Raw genomic sequence first — 25,291 nt, forward strand, 5'->3', positions numbered from 1 at the left:
TCTTGAGCACATCCATTCATGCCCTGGGGAGTCGTTTCTTGTGTGTACTGACTCCTTAAGCAGCCTACAAGCTATCGACCAGTTCTAGTCTCGTCATCCTTTGGTAGCCATCATCCAGGAGTCCATCTATGCCCGGGAGCGGTCCGGTCGTTCTGTGGTGTTTGTGTGGACTCCATGACACGTCGGTGTCCCAGGCAACGAACTTGCTGACAGGTTGGTCAAACAGGCTACGCGGAAACCGCTTCTGGAGATGTGCATCTCTGAACCTGACCTGCTTTCCGACCTACGCCGTAGGGTTTTTAGGCTTTGGGAGACGGAATGGCATAAGTGCACACAACAAACTTTGTGTCATTATGGAGACTACGAATGTGTGGAAGTGTTCCAGGTGGGCCTCTCGCAGGGAATCAGTTGCGCTCTGCCGGCTCTGCATTGGCCACATTTGGGCGACCCACGGTTACCGCCTATGCCGTGAAGACCTGCCTCAGTGTCGGTGGGGCGCCCGGTTGACAGTGGCCCACATTCTGGTGCACTGTCCCACTTGGACTGCCCAGCGACGGAAACTTGGGCTACCGGACTAGTTGGCGCTAACTTTGTCTGACGACGCCTCATTGGCTGATTTAGTTTTACGTTTTATTCATGAGGGTGGGTTTTATCATTTGATCTAAGTTTCAGCGCATGTCCTTTGTCCCTCTGTGTCCTCGACCCCAATGCTTCTAGGGTGGACGTTTTAATGTGTTGCAGGGTGACTGGCTTTTCCTTTTTATTCTCGTGGTCGGCCAGCCACTGTAATCTGCTTTCTTGTTTTACTCTGTTTCTAGCGTGTCTCTGTTTTCTTGTCCTCCTTTGTTCCTTTTAGTGTCCTTGTGGCTTTCCCTTTCTTCCGTTTTGTGTTGTCTCTCTGTATCATTCTCACACTTGTGGCATTGTTTTATTAGGAACAAGGGACCGATTACGTAGTTTGGTCCCTTTCCCCTCTTTCAAACCAACCAACACCTCTGCATCAGTGATTTGGTCGAGGCCTGCATTCTGCCCTGTGCCACTTCAGTCTTGTGTGCTCGACAACGTCGTAGACAGCCGTTTGTGCTCCTTACGTCATCTCTGTTAGCCCTGTCTCTGATCCACTCCAAGCAGTGTACTTGCTACAGCCCTTTGACAGATCCAGAATAGATTTCCACTGCTTATTGTCATAGTCGTGAGCCTGCACATTGTTACCAGCTGGATGCTGATGTCATGAACGATCCATTCTAAATCTGTGATGATAGTCTGTTTACAGATAATGTAACTAAGTTACTCGATTGCTATCCAGATTTCGCTGTGCAATCTCTGCTGGCTGGTTGTGTGTTCCAAGTTGGATTTGATGCTTAGCATATATGTATTCATTTGTTACTTCGAGAGCATGGTTTTTGAAGGGGACCACAATATTGACAACGCGTGACTCAGGCGGTTCATAATGATTTTTGTTAGCATTTTGTAAAATACAGAAAGAGACCAATAGGCCTGTAAAACTCAATGTTAGTGTTGTCACTTTCTTTGAAGAGGAGGACTTCGGCATTTTTCCGTAACTAGAACTTTCCTTTCCTCCAGATATTATTTTAGTAAGAGTGCTTCTTCAACTCTCTTTGGTGTACTATCAGACTGACATAATTTCAGCAGAGAGCTGAAATGTGGAATGAAAAATAGGGGAAGTTTTGCCCTCGAAGTAGCGACCTTGTGCCTAGATTGAGCGTCGTTACTATTAGACCACGAGCTGATACGACACTTTAATAACGCGAGAAGAGGGCAACACTTCCAGATCCTGACTGACGTCTAGGTTTAATGCTTAAGGCTGAAATTGGCACCGTCTTAGATTTGGTTTTACGATATGTATAGCGGGAACACAATACAACCCGTGAATAAAATCTTCTCGGTCTACGTGCTACCTCACTTCAAATACAGCCATCGAGCTTTCCATCGGTGTCTCCGCCATCGTCATCAGGAGTTAAAACCACTGACTGGCAGGTTTGGCGCAGTATTCTGCTTAAACAGATGCAACAGCAGCGGCTCGAACCTTTCAGAATGGGTCGAAGTGACACATGCGTCGAACAAAAGTTAGCCAACTCATAGGAGCGGCTTCCTGCCACCGGCACCGAGTCACCTCCAGTGGCGTAAGGGGCCAGCGCTTTGTTTGGAACTGCCCCGCATCAGTCCAACAGTCGAGCATCCGTCTTTGTTTTTGCTTTTGCTCAATGTATAAAGCCCGCTCCCATACCCCACAAGGTGAGTACCCTTAGTTTCTGTTAAAATTGTTTATTCTACTTTCTGCCATTTCTTTTGTAACAGAATCCAAATATGATGATGATTGATCCAAAAATCTCGGGTTTCGAAATTGTATTTTATATCCGTTTTCTATTCCATGTTCTGCCGTGTCTGACTTCTCAGTTTTCCTTTGTCCAATATTTGGTGAGTTTCGTGCGTACTGCTCACAAAGAGTGCGAATGGTTTGTCGTCTGTAAATTCTACCACATTCACATGGGACATCGTACACGCCTGTAATTCAATGACCCGCGTTGTCTTTAATGAGGCGCAACATCCTGTATGTTGGAGACAGGTCGGAACGCTGGTCTCTGTTCACGTGTCTACAGTCGCTGCTCCACAGTATGGAGGGAACGAAGCCAGCTTGGCCTCTTCTTCCGATTCACGACATGTTACGTAGCAAAAACTATTCCTGCTACTTGCATCTTCTCATCGCCTGGCAGACATCAGACAGAAAAACTTAACTACCGCAAAGTCAGCAGCCACTGTATTAGGTGTCCACGTGGGAGCTGGCCCTCGTCAAGAATTCCAGCGTCTTGCGGTGCGTCCAGTCCTGTGTGTGCCGACCCATCAAGAAAAACCAGAACTTTTCAACTTCACAGACGACGGCGAACAGTTTAAGCTGTATTACAGGATAATTCCTCTTGCTACTATTCAGCACGTAACTCATGACCACAACTGTCCAGTGTTCCTGTCCTTTTCTAGCTTGCTCTGCCAGATACAGCACAACACCGAATCCGTAACTGAAACACTGTCACATGCTGAAGTGGCTGTATAAGATTGTCATGAGTTTCAAAACTTCTACTGCCGAAAACTGCCTTGATTCTCTCAAACATACTGCCTCTTATTGCCAAGATACATTTTTCCCAGTTGGAGATAAGACGTCATGCCCTGAGCGTCTGCGTCTAACAAACTTCCTGTAGAATCCAACTAGTCCTATAAACGCCTAGGCTTGTCATACACTGTTACTGGCACACCACGTATTGCACTGAGCTTACCAGATTGGGCGTTATTGCCTCCTAACTGATTACACAGTATAGGAGTGTCTTTTGCCTTCACCCACATACAGACTCTTGTAAGCTCAGTCACTCCCTTGTCTCCTAAAGGCTGCAGTATCTGCTCTAGTCACTGACGTTCTCACCATTTTTTGCTGAAATTAGGTCCTCTATGTAGTCTGTGATTTTACTTTATTGCTGTGGTCCAACACATCCCCAAGAGCCTTAAAGAACGCTGCAATGTAGACATTAAGCCCAAAGGGTGACATAATAAACTGGTAAGACCTTCTATCTACAAAAAAATCTGTTCTGTCAGTAAGCTGCTGCTTATTTAACCTGCCAGTGACCATATGCAAGAACAAGGCTAGTGAAAGTCTGTACACCACTAAATCTTCGTAGAAATACATGTATAAGTTCCCCAATATCTCTTCTCCACCAGAATTTGATTCAACTTGTGATGGTCAAGAGCTAACCACACTTTCCGTCATATCTAGCCGTGAATAGCACCTTGTGTACATCCAAGCTGGTCTTTACACTGCTTAGCTAACATTATCCCAGGAGAAGTGAAATATATAACGTCAGACTACATATCGTGCTGTGTCTAAAAAGGTCCATTGCTAAATCGAGCCAGATATGCTTCCTTAAAGGTTGCCTTCTCTTTCCAACAGCATCCGAGGCCTGGCAGCAACACCATCGGTAGTGGATACGTTTCCACTAGAAGCGCTCTCTAACTCCAGTAATGCACTCCATTGGTGGGTCTTCGGGCTCTTGTGCTTTCTGTTTTGTTTGTTTTGTCTTGTTCACCTTTTCTTAAATGAGAAAAGGTAGCAACCGCCAAACCAAAAATATGAGAATAACAATGTTTTGTGATTGCAAATGTTTATACATGTGTGTTATTAACAAAATTGATGCCACCTTGTTACACAGCCACGCCGGTGATGGAAATGGAGAGTAACTAGTGTAAGAAATGGAGCACATAGGTAAGACATGAGAGGATTTTTGAAGTTCTGTATTTTGCAAGAACAAAAGCAAACGACCCATGAAAAGATTAGCACCTATCAGAAATATTACAATTAGAAGCTTGTCGCTAGCCAATAAAATCTATTTTTGGAAAGTATAGAAACGAAAGAAAAGTTTAATGGAGAAACTAAGATCTTCCATTACATAACCAGAGGCTTCTACGCTTACACTGAAATTGCTGAATGCTTACTGAATGTTCTTAAACTGCAGAGTGAAATTGAACATACAGTCACTTGTTTTCATCATTACACTCACCTACTGAATTTTTCCTGACAAATGCAGCTCAGTTATTCTATTCATTTATGACCCACAATATGCAATGATACGCTGACTGCTCAAATAATTAACATAAAAAAATGGCCCCGAGTTAGAAGAAATCTTGACAATAATCTAGACATTTCATAAGTCACTTACCTCACAGAAAATTTTTATTCCACGAACTATAGCGATGCAGCAAGCACCAATACAGCCAGCTAAATAAGATTCTAAGTACTGTAGGCTCTAACTACTAATAGGCACGTGGTTACCAAAGGAAAGATTTTGTTGCAGAGCAAACAATGTATTTAGCAGATTTTACCTTAATAATGTGACATCCAGTTGAAAACATTGTATAATCGTCCGTGACATCCAGTTCAAAAAAAAATTATATAATCGGCAACAGAGTTAAATTTCCATGACGGTCACGCGTCCAGATCGTCCGCTTGCGCTAACACTTCAGACCCCTAACCTCCACCACTGCTAACTACAAACTTCCAACCTCCATCATTGCTGGCTATTCATCTCCCCAGCCACAGAGTCTCCTACAGAGGGTGCACAGCTCTGTCAGAGTTATTAATGCAGTCTCCGCGCTGCCAACATACGCGCATGTAAACAGGCTACTTACAAACTAAAATGGTCATCGTAAATTTCCGCATGTTCTGAAACAGGCCAAAGATGTACACGTACACATAACAGATAGTGTCTTCTTGTAAATAAGAGACAGATAAGCTGCTGAATTATGTTTTCAATTACGTTAAATTTTAGTTAGAAAACACCGCTGTAGTGCTCAGCATATTGTGTGCGACTCTTATTGCCTGAAGCTTCTTATGTGAAGAATTTAGTACTTAGCAATAAATTACGGCCTGCAGCAACTCGCTGCTCGAAGTTGTTGTCCGACAGTAACTTATTAACTAATACTGGTCTAAGAACTCAAGCTTATTTCAAATATTTTTAGGTGTGGTCAGATGTTGTTGACTGCAGTACCTCAGGTTCAACCGCCCTTTCGTGAATGGATTTCGCTGTAAGCTGCTCAGTGGACTGAGCGATGTGAGCACGTGTTTATTCTCACGTTACTTCACACCCACTGTGCATCGTGTCTGACACGACCTGCAACAGAAGTAGGGCTACTGTGCCTGGTAGGGCTCTGCCAAAGTGATTTGAAAACGCACTCCTTACGTGCGTCACAGTCTAGTCTGTGGCCATTTGTGGGCGCACAGATGCGACCCAAATCGCCATTGTAACTGCGTCTGCTCACATCGCCCGTGGCTCTGAAACTGACGTAACACAAAGCAGAAAGAAAAAAATTCAAAACTAATGATAAGGCTTTCCATCAAGTTGAAAGCAGAGGCGGCAATGGCACAACTATTTATTCCACCAGTCATAGAAAGAGAAGAGGGGTATAGGGTCCACTCGGCCACCCTGTAACAGAGCTGTATAAGAGAAACAGACTATAGTAGTTTTCAGATTAAGAACGAAAATAGCGTACACTTAATGTGTTACTTTTATTTACTATTAAAAACAGTCTTGATCACGATTTATTTATCAAGGTGACCGGTTTCGACCACTACTGTGGTCATCTTCAGACCATTGAGTAGGAACCTCTTTCTGTTGGTTCAAAAAAATGGTTCAAATGGCTCTGAGCACTATTAGACTTAACAGCTATGGTCATCGGTCCCCTAGAACTTAGAGCTACTTAAACCTAACTAACCTAAGGACATCACACAACACCCAGTCATCACGAGGCAGAGAAAATCCCTGACCCCGCCGGGAATCGAACCCGGGAACCTTTCTGTTGGAGAATCACTAATCACTCAAGACTTTTTAATAGTAAATATTTGTAAGACATTGATCACTGCCTTTCCCACAATGTATTTAAAAGTAATGTGTTACTGCTTGACATTCATGTACATACATTGAATTACGTGGACGTCCTTAAAATCTCTGACGAGTAACCAGTAACTTTATTTACGTTCACAGAAATGGCTGGGATCGAAGACCTACCAGACGAGATGCTGCTCTCAATCTTTTCCTTCCTGCCAGCCTCAGATTTGGTCCAGTGCGCTGCAGTGTGCCAGCAGTTCCACAGCATTGTGTCGGGGTACACCCACCTGTGGAAAGGAAAGACCTACATCACCCTCACGAGACCGGCGGATCTCCACAGGGAGCACGTAGCCCTACGCGCTCTGCCGCTGCTGCGGGAAGTCTCCGTCGAAGTGGAGAACCGATTTGCGGTGTGCGTCGTGTTCCCGCGCCTGGTTCTGTCAATAGCAGACCTAGGAGCCCTGGAGCGCTGTCCGAGGCTGAGGTGCCTCTGTCTGTCGACTAGACTCAACATCGCAGAGCACATTATGTCGTCCGGATCGACTATCGATTTCGCGTTGCTCGAGAAGCTGGAGATCGTCAAGACGCGGCCGCTCGACTGCCGGGGTCCGGACTTCGCTGACGCAGATTTCTTGGTCAGCTCCGCCCTCGAGCTGTGCCCGAACCTCACGCAGCTCTTCGTGTGTGCGGAGATCCTGTCGGCGGACCTCCTGGAGGAGTCGGCCGGGATCGTCCGGCTGCGGGCGCTGGGAATAGAGTGCCCCACACTGGAGAGACTGTCGTTCCTGCGGCGCTGCTCGGACGCGCTGGAGGAGCTGCGACTGGAAGGCTGCGCCGCCCTGCCGATGGGGGAGGTCGCGGAGCTGCGGCACCTGCGGAGGCTGCGCCGGCTGCAGTTGCACGGCTGCCGGGTGGCAGAGGCCGACATGCGGCTGGTGGTGGCCGCGCTGGAGAGCCTCGAGTCGCTGCACCTGGACCAGTTCCCCCTCGTCCGGGACCTGTCCTTCCTCCAGCCCTGCGGCCGGCTCAGGGAGGTCGGCGTCAGGTTCCCGCCGCTGGAACCGCCCGCCCACGCCAACGGCCGCGTGGTCCGCGCGCCCCTCTACCATATCACGGACGAGCTGTCCAGCGCTCTGCTGCGGCTGGAGGGCCTGGGCTACGACAGCCGCTGCCTGGACTACCTGCGCCCCCTGCTCCAGTGCCTCCAGCTGCGCCGCGTCTGCCTCTGCTTCCAGTGGAGGTCCAGTCGTGTGGCGGTGTCCAGCCAGTTGGTCAAAATAAACTTGCGACATCCCAAAGAAAGACGACGGGGAAGTAAATATTAAAAGCCGGCGCTTCCTATTTCCGAGAAATGGTGACATGGCACATTGGAGGTTAGTAGCATCTACATCCATACTCCGCAAGCCACCTGACGGTGTGTGGCGGAGGGTACCCTGAGTACCTCTATCGGTTCTCCCTTCTATCCGTCTCGTCTTGTTCGTGGAAAGGACTGTCGGCATGCCTCTGTGTGGGCTCTAATCTCGCAGATCTTATCATTATGGTCTCTTCGCGAGATATACGTAGGAGGGAGCAATATACTGCTTGACTCCTCGGTGAAGGTATGTTCTCGGAACTTCAACAAAAGCCCATACCGAGCTACTGAGTGTCTCTCCTGCAGAGTCTTCCACTGGAGTTTATCATCTCTGCAACACTTTCGCGATTACTAAATGATCCTGTAACGAAGCGCGCTGCTCTCCTTTGGATCTTCTCTATTTCTTCTATCAACCCTATTTGGTACGGATCCCACACTGGTGAGCAATATTCAAGCAGTGGGCGAACAAGCGTACTGTAACCTACTTCCTTTGTTTTCTGACTGCATTTCCTTAGAATTCTTCCAATGAATCTGTCTGGCATCTACTATACTGACGACCAACCTTACATGATCATTCCATTTTAAATCACTCCTAATGTCTACTCCCAGAAATTTATGGAATTAACTGCTTCCAGTTGCTGACCTGCTATATTGTAGCTAAATGATAAAATATCTTTCTTTCAATGTATTCGCACACTTGTCTACATTGGGATTCAATTGCCATTCCCTGCACCATGCGTCAATTCGTTGCAGATCCTCGTGCATTTCAGTACAATTTTCCTTTGTTACAACCTCTCGTTATCCCCCCAGGGGGTCCACAAATCTTTTGTGGATACGTGCGTAGCGAGCACGGGACCCCGAGCTAATGTGGCCTTCCTTCCTTTCACGGCTGCATACCTTCCTTTTCCGCATCCTTCCCTATCCCCCATCTTCGCCCCCACTCACCTCACTTCTGGCTCTTTCCTCCCCCTTCACCCCCTCTGGGAGTATGGTTTGTGCCTACGTCCGGAGACGGACGCTCAATATGTAACGCATTCTTCGCCTTCTCTGCTTGTATGTCTTCATCCTTCCTTTGTCCTTCTCTTTTCCTTACCTCTTCTCTTTACCCTTTTCTCCGCTGCGGCGTTTGAGGCCTCTCTTCTTTACTTTCCCTTTCTTTGTTTTCCCTTTCTCTTTCTTCCTCCCTGTGCGTGTCTGAAGGCCGACCCACGCATTTTCGTGCGTAGCCGGTGACGGGGAAACGCGTAATTCCCCATCCCGGGTAGACAGGTAGGACACGTGCGTACCCCCTGGTAACGGCCAGGCCCAGGGAGGGGTGATTACCCGAGCTGATACCTTCCGAAAGTGCCGATTGGTTCCTCCGTCCGTTTACCGAGAGGTGTGACCTGAGGTGTGAACAATCACCTAAGGCGGGAGTGCCCACAGTGAGGGCCCCCACAAGGGAGGAGCGCGCCATCGGAGACGCCGGTAATCATGGGGGATACTTTTGCAATGGTTTCCTCACGTTCTTCTATGTCTGCTGACAAGCGTAAGTTCACTGAGTCTCAGCCACACACAGTTCTTCCATCGTTGCCACAGTTCCTTGTTGTTTCTCGGTCTGACAAAGGTCACGACTTCTCCACGGTCAACCCTTTCATTATTCAGAAAGGTGTCGACGCAATTGCAGGTCCTGTGAAGTCTTGTTCCAGATTACGGAATGGCACCTTGTTGTTAGACAGTCAGTGCCCTCCAGGCACAAAAATTGCTGCATACTTCACTGCTCCACACCTTCCTTGTCCAGGTTGAAGCGCACCGCACTTTAAATTCCTCACATGGAGTCGTTTGTACACGCTCCCTCGACGGATTGTCTGACGAGGAAATCCGGCACTACTTGTCTGACCAGGGCGTAACGGCTGTTCATAGTTATGAAAAGGGTTGACACGAACATCATTCCAACCCGCACTGTCTTCTTGACGTTTGACAGAGTTCAACTCCCATCGAAGCTAAAAGCGGGCTATGAAATAATTTTCGTTCGCCCCTACGTCCCAAACCCTACGTGTTGCTATCGGTGCCAGCGGTTCAATCACACCAGCCAATCCTGTTCCAATCCGGCCAAATGTGTTACGTGTGGCAAGGACGCCCATGAGGGTGCTTGTCCACCTCCATCCCCTCGTTGCATCAACTGTATGGGTGACCACGCTGCTTCCTCTCGAGATTGCCCCATTTTTAAAGACGAAAAGCTCATTCAGGAAATCAGAGTGAAGGAAAAGGTGTCGACCTTTGCTGCTCGAAAATTATTCCCAAGTCGAAAGCCCACTGTGCCTCAGACAGGAAAATACAGCACTGTCCTTGCCTCTCCTCGGCCAACAAAGGAGGCGGTCATGCAGACTTGCGACCTCACCTTTAGTGCCTCGGTCGTCAGATTGGCCAGCGCAAAGATTGCCCGTTCAACCTCCCCACTATCGCCTGCTCAATCTATGGCTCACCCTTCATCGGGTTCTGCTAAATCTCGATCCCAAAAGTCAGACACCCGGACTTCCAAAAGAGAGCATACTCATGAAGATTGTTTACGTACCGCAACTACACAACCATCGGTTCCTCCTTCATCTAAACATCATTTTTCCAAGAAAGCTAATAAGAAACCCAGTTCCTCACCTTCTCCGCCATGGCGTGTCTCATCTTCAGCACCACCTGGCGGTAGCCGCCCTCGGCTGTCTTCTGTGTCGCCGAGGTGCACTGCTGGCGGACGATCAACCGGCCGATCGCTGGTGGCAGGAGCTGCAACTGCACAACCTATGGATCAGGATCTTTTGCCTTCGGCTGAGTGCCGTTCCACGCTGTCGGTCGCAAGCTCTGAGCAGTCGTTGAGTTGACGGCAACCTTGGTCACATTCTTCCATTTTCTGTTCACCCTATGTCCATTGTCCATTGGAATATCCGTAGCATTCGAGCCAATCGGGATGAATTGACGATCCTTCTACGATCCTACTCGCCGGTCATCTTCTGTCTTTAGGAAACAAAGCTGCGTCCCCACGACCGCTTTGTCTTCCCCCATTTTCAGTCAGTCCGATTTGATCTCCCCTCTGTTGAAGGCACTCCAGCACATGGACTCGTGATTCTTCTCCATAATACTCTCCATTATCACCCAATCCCCTTAAACACTTCCTTCCAAGAATTCGCTGTCCGTCTTTCCCTTTCTGGATACACCTTCTCTCTTTGTACTGTATACATTCCATCATCCACATCAATGGCACGAGCTGATCTCCATCTTCTTGGTCCGCTTCCATCCCCCTATTTGCTGGTTGGGGACTTCAATGGCCACCACCCGCTTTGGGGATCTCCACATCCATGTCTGCGTGGCTCACTATTGCTAGACGTCTTCCACCAAGCAGATCTAGTTTGCCTCAACACTGGGGTCCCTACATTTTTGTCTGCCTCCACGACAAATTTCTCTCATTTGGACCTTTCGGGCGGTACTGTTCCGCTAGCTCGGCGCTTCGAATGGTTCGCCCTTGATGATACACACTCGAGTGACCACTTTCCATGTGTCATTAGACCGCAGCCTCAACTGCCGTATATGCGCCCGCGACGCTGGAAGTTTGCCCAAGCCGATTGGACACTTTTTTCGTCTCTAGCGACATTCGATGACCGTCACTTTCCTAGCGTCGACGATGAGGTCACTCATATTACAGACGTTATTCTTACAGCTGCAGAACGTTCAATACCACGCACCTCCGAATTGCCCCGGCGCCCCCCAGTTCCTTGGTGGAACGAGGCATGCCGTGACGCAATACGTGAGCGGCGACGTGCTCTTTGCGTTTTCTGCAACCATCCTACTTTGGCCAACTGTATCCGCTATAAGCAGTCCCGTGCGCGGTGCCGTCGCGTCATCCGCGATAACAAGAAGGTAAGCTGGAAATTCTTTACTAGCTCATTTAACAACTTCACTCCCTCCTCGGAAGTTTGGAGTCGGATTCGACGGTTATCTGGCGCGCTTAGTTTCTCCCCGGTCTCTGGGTTCACTGTCGCGCATGATACGTTAGTGGACCCCGTCGTAATTTCTAACTCATTGGGTCAACACTTTGCAGAGATTTCGAGCTCTTCAAATTACCCGCCAGCGTTTCTCCCGAAGAAACGTGCAGCGGAAGTGCGACATCTTGCTTTCTCCTCTCAAAATCACGAAAGCTACAATACTGTTTTCTCCATGTGGGAACTCCAACATGCACTCTCTTCTTCTCGCTCCTCCGCCCCAGGACCGGATGGTATCCACATCCAAATGTTGCTACATTTATCAACCCATAGTCTGCGTTACCTCCTTCGCCACTATTACTTCGAATTTATGGCAGAGCGCACATTTAGAGTGCGGATGAACACTACTCTCTCCCATACTTTCTCCCAAGAAAACGGGGTACCCCAGGGCTCCGTGCTGAGTGTTGTACTGTTTGCCATTGCCATAAATCCAATTATGGATAGTCTCCTTCCTGATGTCTAGGGCACCCTCTTTGTGGTCGATTTTGCGATCTACTACAGCTCTCAACGGACCAGCCTTCTTGAACGACGTCTTCAAGGATGTTTCGATCGCCTCCACTCCTGGAGCATCGAAACCAGCTTCCGTTTTCTCCCAGTAAGACCGTTTGTGTTAATTTTTGGCGTCGTACAGAGTTTCTTCCACCCTCCTTACATCTAGGACCTGTCAACCTTCCGTTTTCGGACGTCGCTCAATTCTTGGGTCTTATGTTTGACAGAAAACTGTGCTGGTCCTCCCACGTTTCCTATATTTCCGCTCGCTGTCTGCGATCCCTCAACACCCTCCGTGTCCTGAATGGTACCTCCTGGGGAGCGGACCGAGTGGTCCTCCTCCGCCTCTATCGCCCCTTAGTGCGCTCGAAATTGGACTATGGAAGCATAGTCTACTCCTCTGCTCGGCCTTCTATTCTTCGGCGTCTCGACTCTATCCACCACCGTGGATTACGTTTAGTTTCTGGAGCTTTTTACACCAGCCCTGTGGAGAGCCCTTATGCTGAGACTGCTGAACCTCCGCTGTCCAATCGGCGAGCTGTCTGAGTCGTTATGCTAGCCATCTGTCTTCCATGCCTGCTAATCCGGCCAATTACGTTTTTTTCGACGCCTCCTTGGATGTAGGGTATGCAGGCCGCCCTTCCTCCCTACTACGAACGGGTGTCCGCTTCCGTCAACTGCTCCATTCTCTTTCTTTCCGATTTCCTAAAACCTTCTTGACAACTTGGTGTACAGTACCGCCTTGGCTCCGTCCCCGGACCTATCTGCTCCGTGACCTTTGTCAATTTCCCAAGGATGGTACCCCTTCACTTGTTTACCGTCGGGCATTTGCTGTTCTATGAGTACAAATCAAGGAAGCCACATTTATTTACACTGATGGCTCAAAAACATCGTTAGGTGTAGGGAGTGCTTATATTGTTGGCGACACCCCAAATCGATTTCGGCTTCCCGACCAGTGTTCGGTTTATACTGCGGAGCTTTACGCTGTTCTCCAGGCTGTCCAACGCATCCGCCGCCATCGGCGGATACAGTACGTTATCTGTTCAGATTCTCTCAGCTCTCTCCTCAGTCTCCAAGCCCTCTACCCTGTCCACCCTCTGGTCCACCGGATTCAGGACTGCCTGCGCTTGCTCCACTTGGGGGCCGTCTCGGTGGCGTTCCTCTGGATCCCAGGACATGTTGGTATCTGTGGAAATGAGGCGGCCGATATAGCGGCCAAGGCTGCAGTCTCTTCTTCAGCCAGCTATTTGCACGATTCCCTTCGCCGATCTACGGAGTGTTTTATGTCGTCGTGTTCCTCTTTTACGGCACGCACATTGGTCGACACTTCTCAGTAATAAATTGCAGGACATAAAAGCTCTTCCCTGTGCTTGGACCTCTTCCTCCCGAACTCGTCGTCGGGAGGAGGTAATTTTAACTAGACTGCGGATAGGGCGCAATCTTTTTAGCCATCGACATCCTTTAAGTGGCGATCCTCCCCCACTCTGTGCCCACTGCCCTCAGCTGTGGACGGTGAGACAGCTTTGAGTTGAGTGCCCATATTTTACTCCGTTACGCGCCCGTCTACAGCTGTCGCCTGATACATCTTCCATTTCAGCAGATGACACGCGATCAGCCGATCGTGTTTTCCATTTCATTAGTGCCAGTGAGATGACGTCAGTAATTTGAGGCTCTTTTTGATGACAACCAATCCCCTTTTATAGTGGTTTTTTAAACTTTCCTTCTGTTTTTAGTTTCCCCACTTTTTTGAGTTCCGCTCCCATTGCTGCTGGTTTCCAGTTTCATTTTTTTAGCTTTTCCTAAGTCACAGACCGGGCGCTAATGACCGTAGCAGTTTTGTGCCCTAAAATCGATTAAAAAAAAAACCTCCCAAAGTTGCAATCGCTTATTGCCTTTTAATCGGCACCTTGTGGAGTTCTACAGGAATCTCATTTTACTGATTGTCACTCATTATCACTTCGTAGTTTCTGTGCTTTGTCGGAACTGGGTCAGCCCTTTGAGGGCTTTCAGCGTCTGCACGTTGGTGCATAGGGATGTTGTTACTACATAGATCACAATTCGTCCACATCAGAAGCCATTCGGGTATGCTTAGACTCTCCCTTCTGACAGGCCCACCTACATCTGCTGCTATGTCCTCCTACAGCTACTTACCACAATCTTCTTTTGCAACTGATATCTAATAACGAACGGCATTTTTGTATTACTTTATCAGTCTTTTAAGACAAGAGAAACTTCAGTTTAAACAACAAGATTCTCTTACACAGGAAAATTTTAAATGGAGAAACAGTAATAGAAGTAACTACCCTTTATCACAATAAGTAGGCCAAAGCCACTCTTGCGAAGCAGGGGCCACTCCTAAAGTGCAGTAGGCAACAAAGTACAGCAAAATTTAAAACGGCCAGAAGGCCCTTAAATAAAACCGACGGAAATATAACAGTGGAATTAAGTAAATGTTCCTAAATTATACAACAACCAAAAATCAGAATCAGTCCTCAGAGAAAGAGGGAAAATTTAAAACTTCAAGTCTCGCAATCTCCCAAAGAGTTAAAAGAAGTGTGTAACCAAGTTAGGCCAAGCTGACTATGAAGATCAGTGAATTTCAGATGGAATTTAAACGTTCAGAAACTTAAGTACAGTGAATGTTCATAAACTCAAGTAAGGAAAACATTTTTAGATTCGTTACGTTAGCTCACAAGACAGGGAAACCTCGAAAAGGCAGTTACTTAAAGCCACCGATTAAATAGAATATCCAGAAAACTTACTTAGCAGCTGCAGCTGGAATTACAACTCCTAGGGAGAACTATCGGTCATCAGAAAGGCCGTCCAGGTATGTGCACAGGCCGAAACACAGGAATACGTACACGCGGGTAAGTGCTGCGTCAATTACAGTGTCACGACTCTGAACACATTACGACACCAAAGCCAAGAGCTCCGGCAGTGACGGTCGGGGTGGCCGAGCGGTTCTAGGCGCTACAGTTTGGAACTCCGCGACCGCTACGTTGGCAGGTTCGAATCCTGCCTCGGGCATGGATGTGTGTGATGTCCTTAGGTTAGTTAGGTTTGAGTAGTTCTAAGTTCTAGGGGACTGATGACCTCAGATGTTAAGTCCCATAGTGCTCAGAGCTCCGGCAGTGAGGTCTTAGTCTTTCATAACTCAATAAAGCCCTTAAAGTAATGTAATGTTTGCAAAGCAATTACTTACCTCTAAGTGAATGTGTTAACCTTTGAAATATAAGCAGAAATTTCAATTAAAGCAGTAAAACTGCTAATATAAAAGAACAAGACACTTGCGATAACAAGATTTACCAACAGGCATCAAATGCTCTTTTGAAACTAGAGAACAATAGATGCAAGCTTACCCTCCTAGCACGGACTTCAGGCCAAACATTTACAGATCAGATTGAGGTTGCAGACCCTCAATATTTAAACCCGTCTAAAACAAATTTCCAATAATATTTGTTTAAAACATGAAAAACATTAAAAGATAAATTGACCACTTCAGTCAGTGGCCCGTACAACTAAACATTCATGTAACCTGAGCCTAACTCCTAGATTCTAACACACCAGCTGCCCGTACAACACTCCTTAGAAATCGCTAAGCGAATCAGCAAAGTAATACTCGTAACTACAAATAGGTTACAGTAATTGCTAGAACACCTCATCTTTGAAACTCCGCAGGCGAGGTTCACTGAGGGAATACACACAATATACAGATTAACTTCTTTAATACTTCATATACCATCATTCAAAATACTGTTCTGGTCACCAGTATCCAAACTGCACACGGTGACAACATTCCAGGAGGCAAATTCCTGATTTTCTCTCTCTCTCTCTCTCTCTCTCTCTCTCTCTCTCTCTCTCTCTCTCTCTCTCTCTCTCTCTCTCTCTCTGGGCCACGGTAGATGCCACTGTGCCTGCGGTTCCGAATACACCAGCAGGCGCCACCTGCCACCATGTCAACAGACTGTCCCCCCTCAGTCTCTACCTGCTGCCGCGCGTACCAACACCAACTCGCCAACCGCGGCACAGGTTCCCACCTTTCCTCACTCGCAAACAGAGATAAACCGAGCGACTCAGTGCGGCACTCGCGCCTCCTACCGGGACGCCAATCAATCAGAGAACTCAAAGATAGCACAATGCCGTCACAGCTCATGTGCCATCCGGTGCACAACAGCGTGGACACTCTCGCACTGTTTTCAGTTCTCTCCCAATAACTCGAGGGCGGTGCATTTCTGTCGTCCTACTACGGTCCATCCTGATCTGGAGCTCTTCCTCGATGCCCAACGCCTGACTGGTCACAGAGTTAAGTTTCTTGAATCTTCTTTTGGACAACAAGCTTACTGATTGCCATATATCCGTCATCTAAAGGTGGCTTGCCTATGGCTTGTCTATATGGCTTGCTTGTCTATATGGCTTGCTTGTCTATATGGCTTGCTTGTCTATATGGCTTGCTTGTCTATATGGCTTGCTTGTCTATATGGCTTGCTTGTCTATATGGCTTGCTTGTCTATATGGCTTGCTTGTCTATATGGCTTGCTTGTCTATATGGCTTGCTTGTCTATATGGCTTGCTTGTCTATATGGCTTGCTTGTCTATATGGCTTGCTTGTCTATATGGCTTGCTTGTCTATATGGCTTGCTTGTCTATATGGCTTGCTTGTCTATATGGCTTGCTTGTCTATATGGCTTGCTTGTCTATATGGCTTGCTTGTCTATATGGCTTGCTTGTCTATATGGCTTGCTTGTCTATATGGCTTGCTTGTCTATATGGCTTGCTTGTCTATATGGCTTGCTTGTCTATATGGCTTGCTTGTCTATATGGCTTGCTTGTCTATATGGCTTGCTTGTCTATATGGCTTGCTTGTCTATATGGCTTGCTTGTCTATATGGCTTGCTTGTCTATATGGCTTGCTTGTCTATATGGCTTGCTTGTCTATATGGCTTGCTTGTCTATATGGGTCAGCTGCCCCACCACTTTGCTCCTCTTGGATGCAGTTGAGCATTGTGGTGCCATCACTGTCTGCCCTTCCCCTGCTCGCCCTTCCTGTTTCATTGTTTCCATGGCTTCGGGCCATCGCCCCCCCACAGCCCCCCCCCCCCCCACCTCTCTACCTCAGGTGAGTTTACCAGTTCGGCTCCACGTTGCTTCTCCTCACTTTCCTCTTCAGCATCTCCCGATCACCCCCCCCCCCCCCCCTCCCAACTTGGTTAGTTCCTTGGCCATGGATTCAGATGGATCTTTCCTGAGAACTGATAGCCTCCATCGATCCACTGGTGTTCTGCTTGTTCTGAACGCTGTTATGAGACTTTCAGGATGCTATTGTCTTTTATGCCAATGGCTCTAAATTTGTTTGCACAGAACAGCATCCCTTTCCTGCCACGTGTGGGACGTTTGCTGCGGAATTGATGGCCATCTCTCGAGACTTCTGTTTCATAAGTCCTCCCTCACTCGAGTTTTGTAATGTGCGGAATCAATGAGTGATCTTCCACACTACGGCTCGGTGTTTTCCCGCCATTCCTCGTCTCTGCCACGACCTTCTCGCTGATCTAGGTGCTGCTGCTTGTTCGGTTGATTTACTTCGGGTTCCTGGTCGTGCAGGTATCCCTGGCAATGAACTTGCTGATCATATGGCGAGGGCGGGGGAGGGGGGGGGGGGGGAGGGGGGGAGAGGGGGAAGGGGGGCACGACCTAGTCCCCATCCTCCATGACCCCACTGGCGGTGGATTTTCAGCTTCACACCAAACCCCTTTCTGCTACATTTTTGTGTGGTCTGTTGTGCTGTTTTATCCCCATTTTCTTGTCTTGTTCCCATTTTCTTGTCTTGTTCCCATTTTCTTGTCTTGTTCCCATTTTCTTGTCTTGTTCCCATTTTCTTGTCTTGTTCCCATTTTCTTGTCTTGTTCCCATTTTCTTGTCTTGTTCCCATTTTCTTGTCTTGTTCCCATTTTCTTGTCTTGTTCCCATTTTCTTGTCTTGTTCCCATTTTCTTGTCTTGTTCCCATTTTCTTGTCTTGTTCCCATTTTCTTGTCTTGTTCCCATTTTCTTGTCTTGTTCCCATTTTCTTGTCTTGTTCCCATTTTCTTGTCTTGTTCCCATTTTCTTGTCTTGTTCCCATTTTCTTGTCTTGTTCCCATTTTCTTGTCTTGTTCCCATTTTCTTGTCTTGTTCCCATTTTCTTGTCCCCATTGTGTTGTGAAAATGGTGTGGTGATGGTGTCAGGATAGGTTAGTAGTGGTGATGGTGTCCCTCTGCATGTAATGTTTCTGGGGCACCCCTGCTCCCCCCATTTCCACCCACCCCCTCCTGTTCTTTCCTCTTCCTACAGCCCTGACATCGCTTTTCCCCTCTTTATTTGCATGTTGTGCCATCTCCTTGACTAGACTGTGCTGGACTGGACTGGACTGTGCTTTACTGTTTGTGTACCTCCTCCCATTATTTCTGCCATCTTAGATCATAGGACCAATGACCTCTCTATTTGGTCCCCTTCCCCAACCAACCAACCAACCAACCAACCAACCAAGCTACTAAAGGGGACAGTAAAAGAGGAACAATAACCAGTGTTCCAATCTCGACTGAGTAGCACTGCTACATGGCAGTAACGGTACATATGTATCAGGACAGCACGTGAGTCGCTGCTTCAGTACTGTTTATTCTCCCTGTTTTAGTGTCGCTAATAGTATATGTCCGTAACACGAACAACGCTCTACACTAATTTGTGTTCGCTCCATCGAATGGTAACCTAAACTCGCGCTGTGAGAATCATTTACTTCATAACATGGAAGCAAAGCAAAAATTTCCGTTGACACTATGCATGTATCGTATGAGCAGCAGCGTTTGGATAGATTACAGCTACATTTTGCAAAAGCTAAATTGAAAGTAGCTACCGAAACGCCCGAGATACTGCGCCTGATGCCTCTTAGGAGAGATCCATTCAAATATGTCTCGTTCTTGAATTTATACGTGATAATTTAGGAATATAAAAGTTGGCAATAACCGTCCGGAATATTTTTAGAAATGGGATTATATCCATTAGGGGACAGACTACAGACTTGTTGGAAGGCACAGTGTTCGTGTTTTACAGCGTTTGGTTGAAATCAGTGAGGGAAAGCACAGAAAACATCAAGCAAGTTAGCTACCTCGTTGTTGGATGTCAGTTTCTATCGAATTAGTCCAGTATTTTACTATTTTGTTGTCTCAGTCGACGCGATGGTCAGGTGGGAGATGTGTATTGAATACAGCGAAATGCTGTAGGGAAGATACAAGTAGTTGTACTCAGGAAACTAATATTGTATGGGAAAGAGGAGCCCAAAAGTGAAAAGAGCTACATCTGCGTCAACTACTACATGTATTTCTACAGAAATACTCATGAAACCACAATATGGTGCGTGGTGGAATATACCTTGTACCATTGCGAGTTATGAACTCTTCTGGTGCACTCGTAAATAGAGCGAGATACTCGATTGTTGATCGAACTTAGCAGTAACAAATTTAGCGCCGCGACCCTGAATTGCTTCGATGTCTTCCTTTAATCTGATTGATTGGGATCCCAAAAACTGGTATAGTGTTGAACAGTGAGGCGCACTTGTGTTCTATACGTGGTGTCCTTGACAGATGACCTAAATTTTCCTAGAATTATCTCCATAAAACGACGTCGACCGTTCGCCTCCCCTATCACAATCCTAACATGCTCCTTCCTTTTCATATTACTTTGCAACATTGGGTTTTGATTTTTAAGCATCGTGGTTGGGTCAGCAAACTGCCAAGACTGAAACTTCCTGGCAGATTAAAATTGTGCCGAACCGAGACTCGAACTTGGATCGCTCCCTTCCCGTGGGTAAGTGCTCTACCAACTCAGCTACTCAAGCAAGAATAATAGCGGTCCTCACAGCTTTATTTCCGCCAGCACCTTGTCTCCTACGTCCAAAACTTCACAGAAGTTATCCTGCGAACCTTCCGTAACTGACACTCCTGGAAGAAAGGATATTGCTGATACATGACTTACCCACAGTCTGTGGATGTTCAAACACTACGAGACTTTTTTTCTACTCAACCGCATAAACTTCCGTCTATCTAAATTTAGAGTAAGGTGCCATTCATCAGGCTACTACTAGAAATGTTATCTTGCATCCTACCACAGTCTCTCAACCACGACAACTTCCCGTACAGTACAACGCCACGAGCAAACAGAAGCAGATGGCTGCTCAGATTGTCCCTCAGTACCATGGCATATGTAGGGAACAACAGTGGCCTCATCAAGCTTCCATGGGGCACGCGTTATGATATCCTTGTGTCTGGTGTAGAGGACAACTTACTGGTTTGTATTACTCAAGCAGTCTTCAACCGAGTCACATATCTGGGAACCTATTCTATACACTCACATCTTCGTTAAATCTGCAGAAGGCTAATGAGTCAAATGCTTTCCGTAAATCTGAGAATATGGATACAGCCTGTTACTTCAGCCATGGTTCACAAAATATCTTGTGAGGAAAGGGAAAACTGAGTTTTACACGACCCGTGCTTCCTAAAACCATGCTGATTTGCGAACAGTATCTTTTCTGATTCAGTGAAATTATGTTCGAACTCCAGCCTTTATCAATATGCAGAGGAGCCCTGCGTCAAATGGTTTCTGGAAATCTGGGAATATGGAGTTTGCCTTTTACTTTTACTCATTACTCCATCAGCTTCGATTGCCCGTTCTCCTGTTTCGGACACTTGCATCACACACCACATGGATACCATATTCCAGCTCGACCTTCTATTATCAGCTTGTGGGCCTCCCTACGTGTTGTTTTGATGCTGACAGGGTTCGCGAGTGCGATATTCAGTTCTGCCGCGACTTTCGCAGCTGTCGTCCTCTTGTTTTTCGCCACAGTCGACTTCAGTGACCATCTGTCATTATCACTCGGCCCCTACTTTTGTCCGCGTTGTGCCTTAGCGGATGATGTCCGCTTTCCTACATGCGGTATGTGCTTTCGGTATGGTTACTCTTGAGACTTCATTTTGGCTGCCTTTTGGCTGCCTTTTGGCTGCCTTTTGGCTGCCTTTTGGCTGCCTTTTGGCTGCCTTTTGGCTGCCTTTTGGCTGCCTTTTGGCTGCCTTTTGGCTGCCTTTTGGCTGCCTTTTGGCTGCCTTTTGGCTGCCTTTTGGCTGCCTTTTGGCTGCCTTTTGGCTGCCTTTTGGCTGCCTTTTGGCTGCCTTTTGGCTGCCTTTTGGCTGCCTTTTGGCTGCCTTTTGGCTGCCTTTTGGCTGCCTTTTGGCTGCCTTTTGGCTGCCTTTTGGCTGCCTTTTGGCTGCCTTTTGGCTGCCTTTTGGCTGCCGACATGATGCACTCACGGCTACACTGAACGCTGTTCTGGCCACAAATGGCACTCGCAACATATTTAGGACATCTCACAGGGGCTGTCGTCAGTACAAACTGCAAGGTTGGCTAACGTCTGCATTAATGTTCATAAATGCATTCCTCTACAAATTTCCATAATTTTATCCTACCCTTGTATGACAGTCCATAGGGGCCTCAAATGGTTCAAATGACTCTGAGCACTATGGGACTTCTGAGGTCATCAGTCCCCTAGAACTTAGAACTACTTATACCTAACCAACCTAATAACATCACACACATCCATGCCCGAGGTAGGATTCGAACCTGCGACCGTAGCGGTCGCCCGGTTCCAGACTGTAGCGCCTAGAACCGCTCGGCCACCGTGGCCGGCTAGGGGGCTCATGTTGGAATGACCACATAAAGCAAATTGTAGGAAAATCAGCTCCCATACTGGGATTCAGAGCAGATTTCAAAGGAGTGTAATTCATTCACAAAAAAAAAGTGGGTTACAGAACTCCTCTTTATCCAACGAAGAGCGGCGCGTTTCTTCACGAGATCTTCCACTCGGCGGGAGAGCATTAGAGGTATGTTCGACAACACCCAGCGACAGACGCTACGAGAGAGCCGGCGTGCACCACGGAGAAGTACACTGACGGCATTCAGAGTGTGTGATCGTCCTGAGAAGTACCGGCCAACAACACTACTTCCACTCTCACACGTTTCACGAAATGGTTACAGCCACGGAATCTCACACACTAGATCTCGTACGGAGCATTTCCGACAGTCTTCCTTCCCAAACACAGTTCGTGAGTGGAACAGGAAGTAGTAGTACAAATATGGATATAGATGGGTGTGTATTGTACTTTGGCTCTCGTCAGTTTTGTAGCATCGCATCTGTGATTTTTGTATGTATTCAATTGAGAATCTGTCGCAGACAGATGTTACTGTAATGTTTCAGGAAGAAGTGCTCACTATCTTTTATCTTGAATGAGATCTTCACTCTGCAGCGGAGTGTGCGCTGATATGAAACTTCCTGGCAGATCAAAACTGTGTGCCGGGCCGAGACTCGAACTCGGGACCTTTGCCTTTCGCGGGCAAGTGCTCTACCAACTGAGCTACCCAAGCACGACTCACGCCCCGTCCTCACAGCTTTACTTCTGCCAGTACCTCGTCTCCTACCTTCCAAACTTTACAGGAGCTCTCCTGCAAACCTTACAGGAGTCTCGGTCCGTCACACAGTTTTAATCTGCCAGGAAGTTTCATCTTTTATCTTGTTTGCTTTACTGGAATATAAAGTTCAGTTTACATAAAGCGTGCTGATAAAATTGTTTCCTAATGCGTCACGTTCCCGTACTAATCAGACATCCTACGTTTTTTGTCCACTGATTAACCGGACAGTCTCTCACTGAGTGAGTCTTGTCTTGCCACCCTGTCACACGCGCTCAACTTAGAATTTTATTTTACTTTTGTTTACTTTCGATCAGTTACCAGCAAAAACCTCACTGAGACTACAGTTTTTTTTAATCCTGGATATATTTGCACAGTATTCAGTTGCAGTGACTACCACATTTTAGATGAGCAGTGTTCTTCTATGTTTTTGTGTTCCGGTTTTTATTAATTGTAACTTCCTTTTCAGGAACCCAAGTCACCAATATGTCTAAATTCTTTGTACAAGACGTCATGAGTGCTTGCAACACAACACGATGGCACGGAATGAAAAGAACTCTGCTCTGGGAAACATCGGCAACAAATTACATAAACTCAAACCTTACTTGGATGGCTAACGAGTTTATTAAAAAATTACATAGTGACTATATTTTGAGAAATAATCTAGTAGAGTTTAGAAAATTAAACCAGCTTTCTAAAAATTATATGTAAGTCGATTTGCGCATTCACTAGCTTTCTGGGGCCAGAAAATTTTCCTAATGCAAATTAGGCATAGTATTAAAATAAATCATTACGATCATGTACAAAAACCATATTCAGGGAGTTAAATATATAATCGCAGTTCCCTGTACTCTTTTACAAACAACCTAAACAATATGTACTTGAAATAACTATGTATGCAAAACAGGAACCAATAGATCACTCGTCTGGTGAATTGTAAATCAATCGCAAATAACGGTAGATAATCAACACTGACACCACTTTTAAGCTCTCCGTTAAGGAAAAATGTGAAGAATATAGTTATACAATCTATACCTGTTGAAGAATTTGAAGGCAAAATTTCAGTAACATTGCCTAAGTAGCAAAGTGAAAATATGAGTTTTACATTTTATGAATATGTGGCGCTTATAGGCGCTGTACAAATGTTATATAACAAAAGCATGATGATAATATTTTAGAAATGTCGAAGTTTCCTATTTTTTTTTCCTTCCCTTCCTTTAGTATCTATGCCGTTACTTTCCCTATTAACTGCTTTGTTTGCAGTTTACTGTTGTGTTGACGGTAAAGTCACTCTCTTTGAATACTGTACTAAGGTTTCACGTATTATACGTCTTGTTATACATCTAATTTCGGAAGAAAGTATACCTAAGAAACTGTGACAATAATGCCGTGTTCAATATTTTATCAATTACACTTGTTACTTCTAGTGTATTTTAGACATTTTAATTGTATTGTTCATTTGTACCCCACAATCTGTACTGATCAATAATGAATTAAAACTTACTAAGGTAAAATATCAATAAAATTTCTTAGGTTCCCATTTCATCTTACCTTGATATGTGCTGCCAAAAATTATAGTATCTATAAAGTCCACTTCAGGAGTGTTGCGTCGTACTGCCTCCTCTACTGATAATCTACGGTTCAAACTTCCCTACGCAGTGACAGCAAAAAGTTATATGAACATGTTAAAGCGATTTTCACGAATAATTTATAAAGGTTAGAAAGTTGTTAAAATTATATATGACGGGGGCAATTAGTTTATTAGAAATAAGGAAAAATATATGTTCAAACAAATAAAACACAAATTTGCAAATAAGATTTAAGAAACCACTTTCGGAAACAAATAAGGCGAAATGTGTAAACAGCTTTATAAAAGGTTTTCATCTAAATCTAAGTGATTACTAAGCTACGCAAAATAAAGTGCCTGGCAGAGGGTTCAATGAACCATCTTCATGCTGTCTCTACCGTTCCACCCTCGAACGGCACGCGGGAAAAACGAGCACTTAAATTTTTCTGTGCGAGCCCCGATTTCTCTTATTGATGATTTCTCCCTATGTAGGTGGGTGCCAACAATGTTTCCACAATCGGAGGAGAAAACTGGTGATTGAAATTTCATGAGAAGATCCCGTCGCAACGAAAAACGCCTTTGTTTTAATGATTGCCACTCCAATTCACGTATCATGTCTGTGACTCTATCTCCCCTATTTTGTGATAGTATAAAACGAGCTGCCCTTCTTTGTACCTTTTTCGATGTCATCCGTCAGTCCCACCTAATGCGGATCCCACACCGCACAGAAACACTCCAGAATACGGCGGACAAGCGTAGTGTAAGCAATCTCTTTGATAGACCTGTTGCACCTTCTAAGTGTTCTGCCAATGAATCGCAGTCTTTGGTTTGCTATGCCCGCAATATTATCTACGTGATCGTTCCAATTTAGGTTATTTGTAATTGTAATCCGTAAGTATTTAATTGAATACACAGCTTTCAGATTTGTGTGACTTATTGCGTAATCAAAATTTAGCTGATTTCTTTTAGTACTCCTGTGAATAACTTCACCCTTTCCCTCATTC

The 25,291-nt window shown here is 46.2% G+C and overlaps 1 protein-coding gene and 1 non-coding gene across 2 annotated transcripts; one reads left to right on the forward strand and one right to left on the reverse strand.

Annotated features, from left to right (window-relative positions):
• Nucleotides 1-6,544: 6,544 nt before the first annotated feature.
• Nucleotides 6,545-7,711, forward strand: LOC124551200 (F-box/LRR-repeat protein 7-like). Its single transcript, XM_047126191.1, has one exon. It carries the CDS (start codon nt 6,545-6,547, stop codon nt 7,709-7,711), a length of 1,167 nt encoding a protein of 388 aa, XP_046982147.1.
• Nucleotides 7,712-22,604: 14,893 nt separating this feature from the next.
• Trnas-cga lies at nt 22,605-22,679 on the reverse strand. The gene has a single exon. It is a non-coding gene; the product is annotated as a tRNA-Ser (tRNA).
• Nucleotides 22,680-25,291: the final 2,612 nt, after the last annotated feature.

The sequence above is a fragment of the Schistocerca americana genome, chromosome 9 (assembly GCF_021461395.2).
Source record: "Schistocerca americana isolate TAMUIC-IGC-003095 chromosome 9, iqSchAmer2.1, whole genome shotgun sequence".
In the NCBI taxonomy this organism is placed as follows: domain Eukaryota; kingdom Metazoa; phylum Arthropoda; class Insecta; order Orthoptera; family Acrididae; genus Schistocerca; species Schistocerca americana.

What these genes read in the sequence shown, in the direction of transcription:
- LOC124551200 (XM_047126191.1), top strand. Translation starts at nt 6,545, where the DNA reads ATGGCTGGGATCGAAGACCTACCAGACGAGATGCTGCTCTCAATCTTT.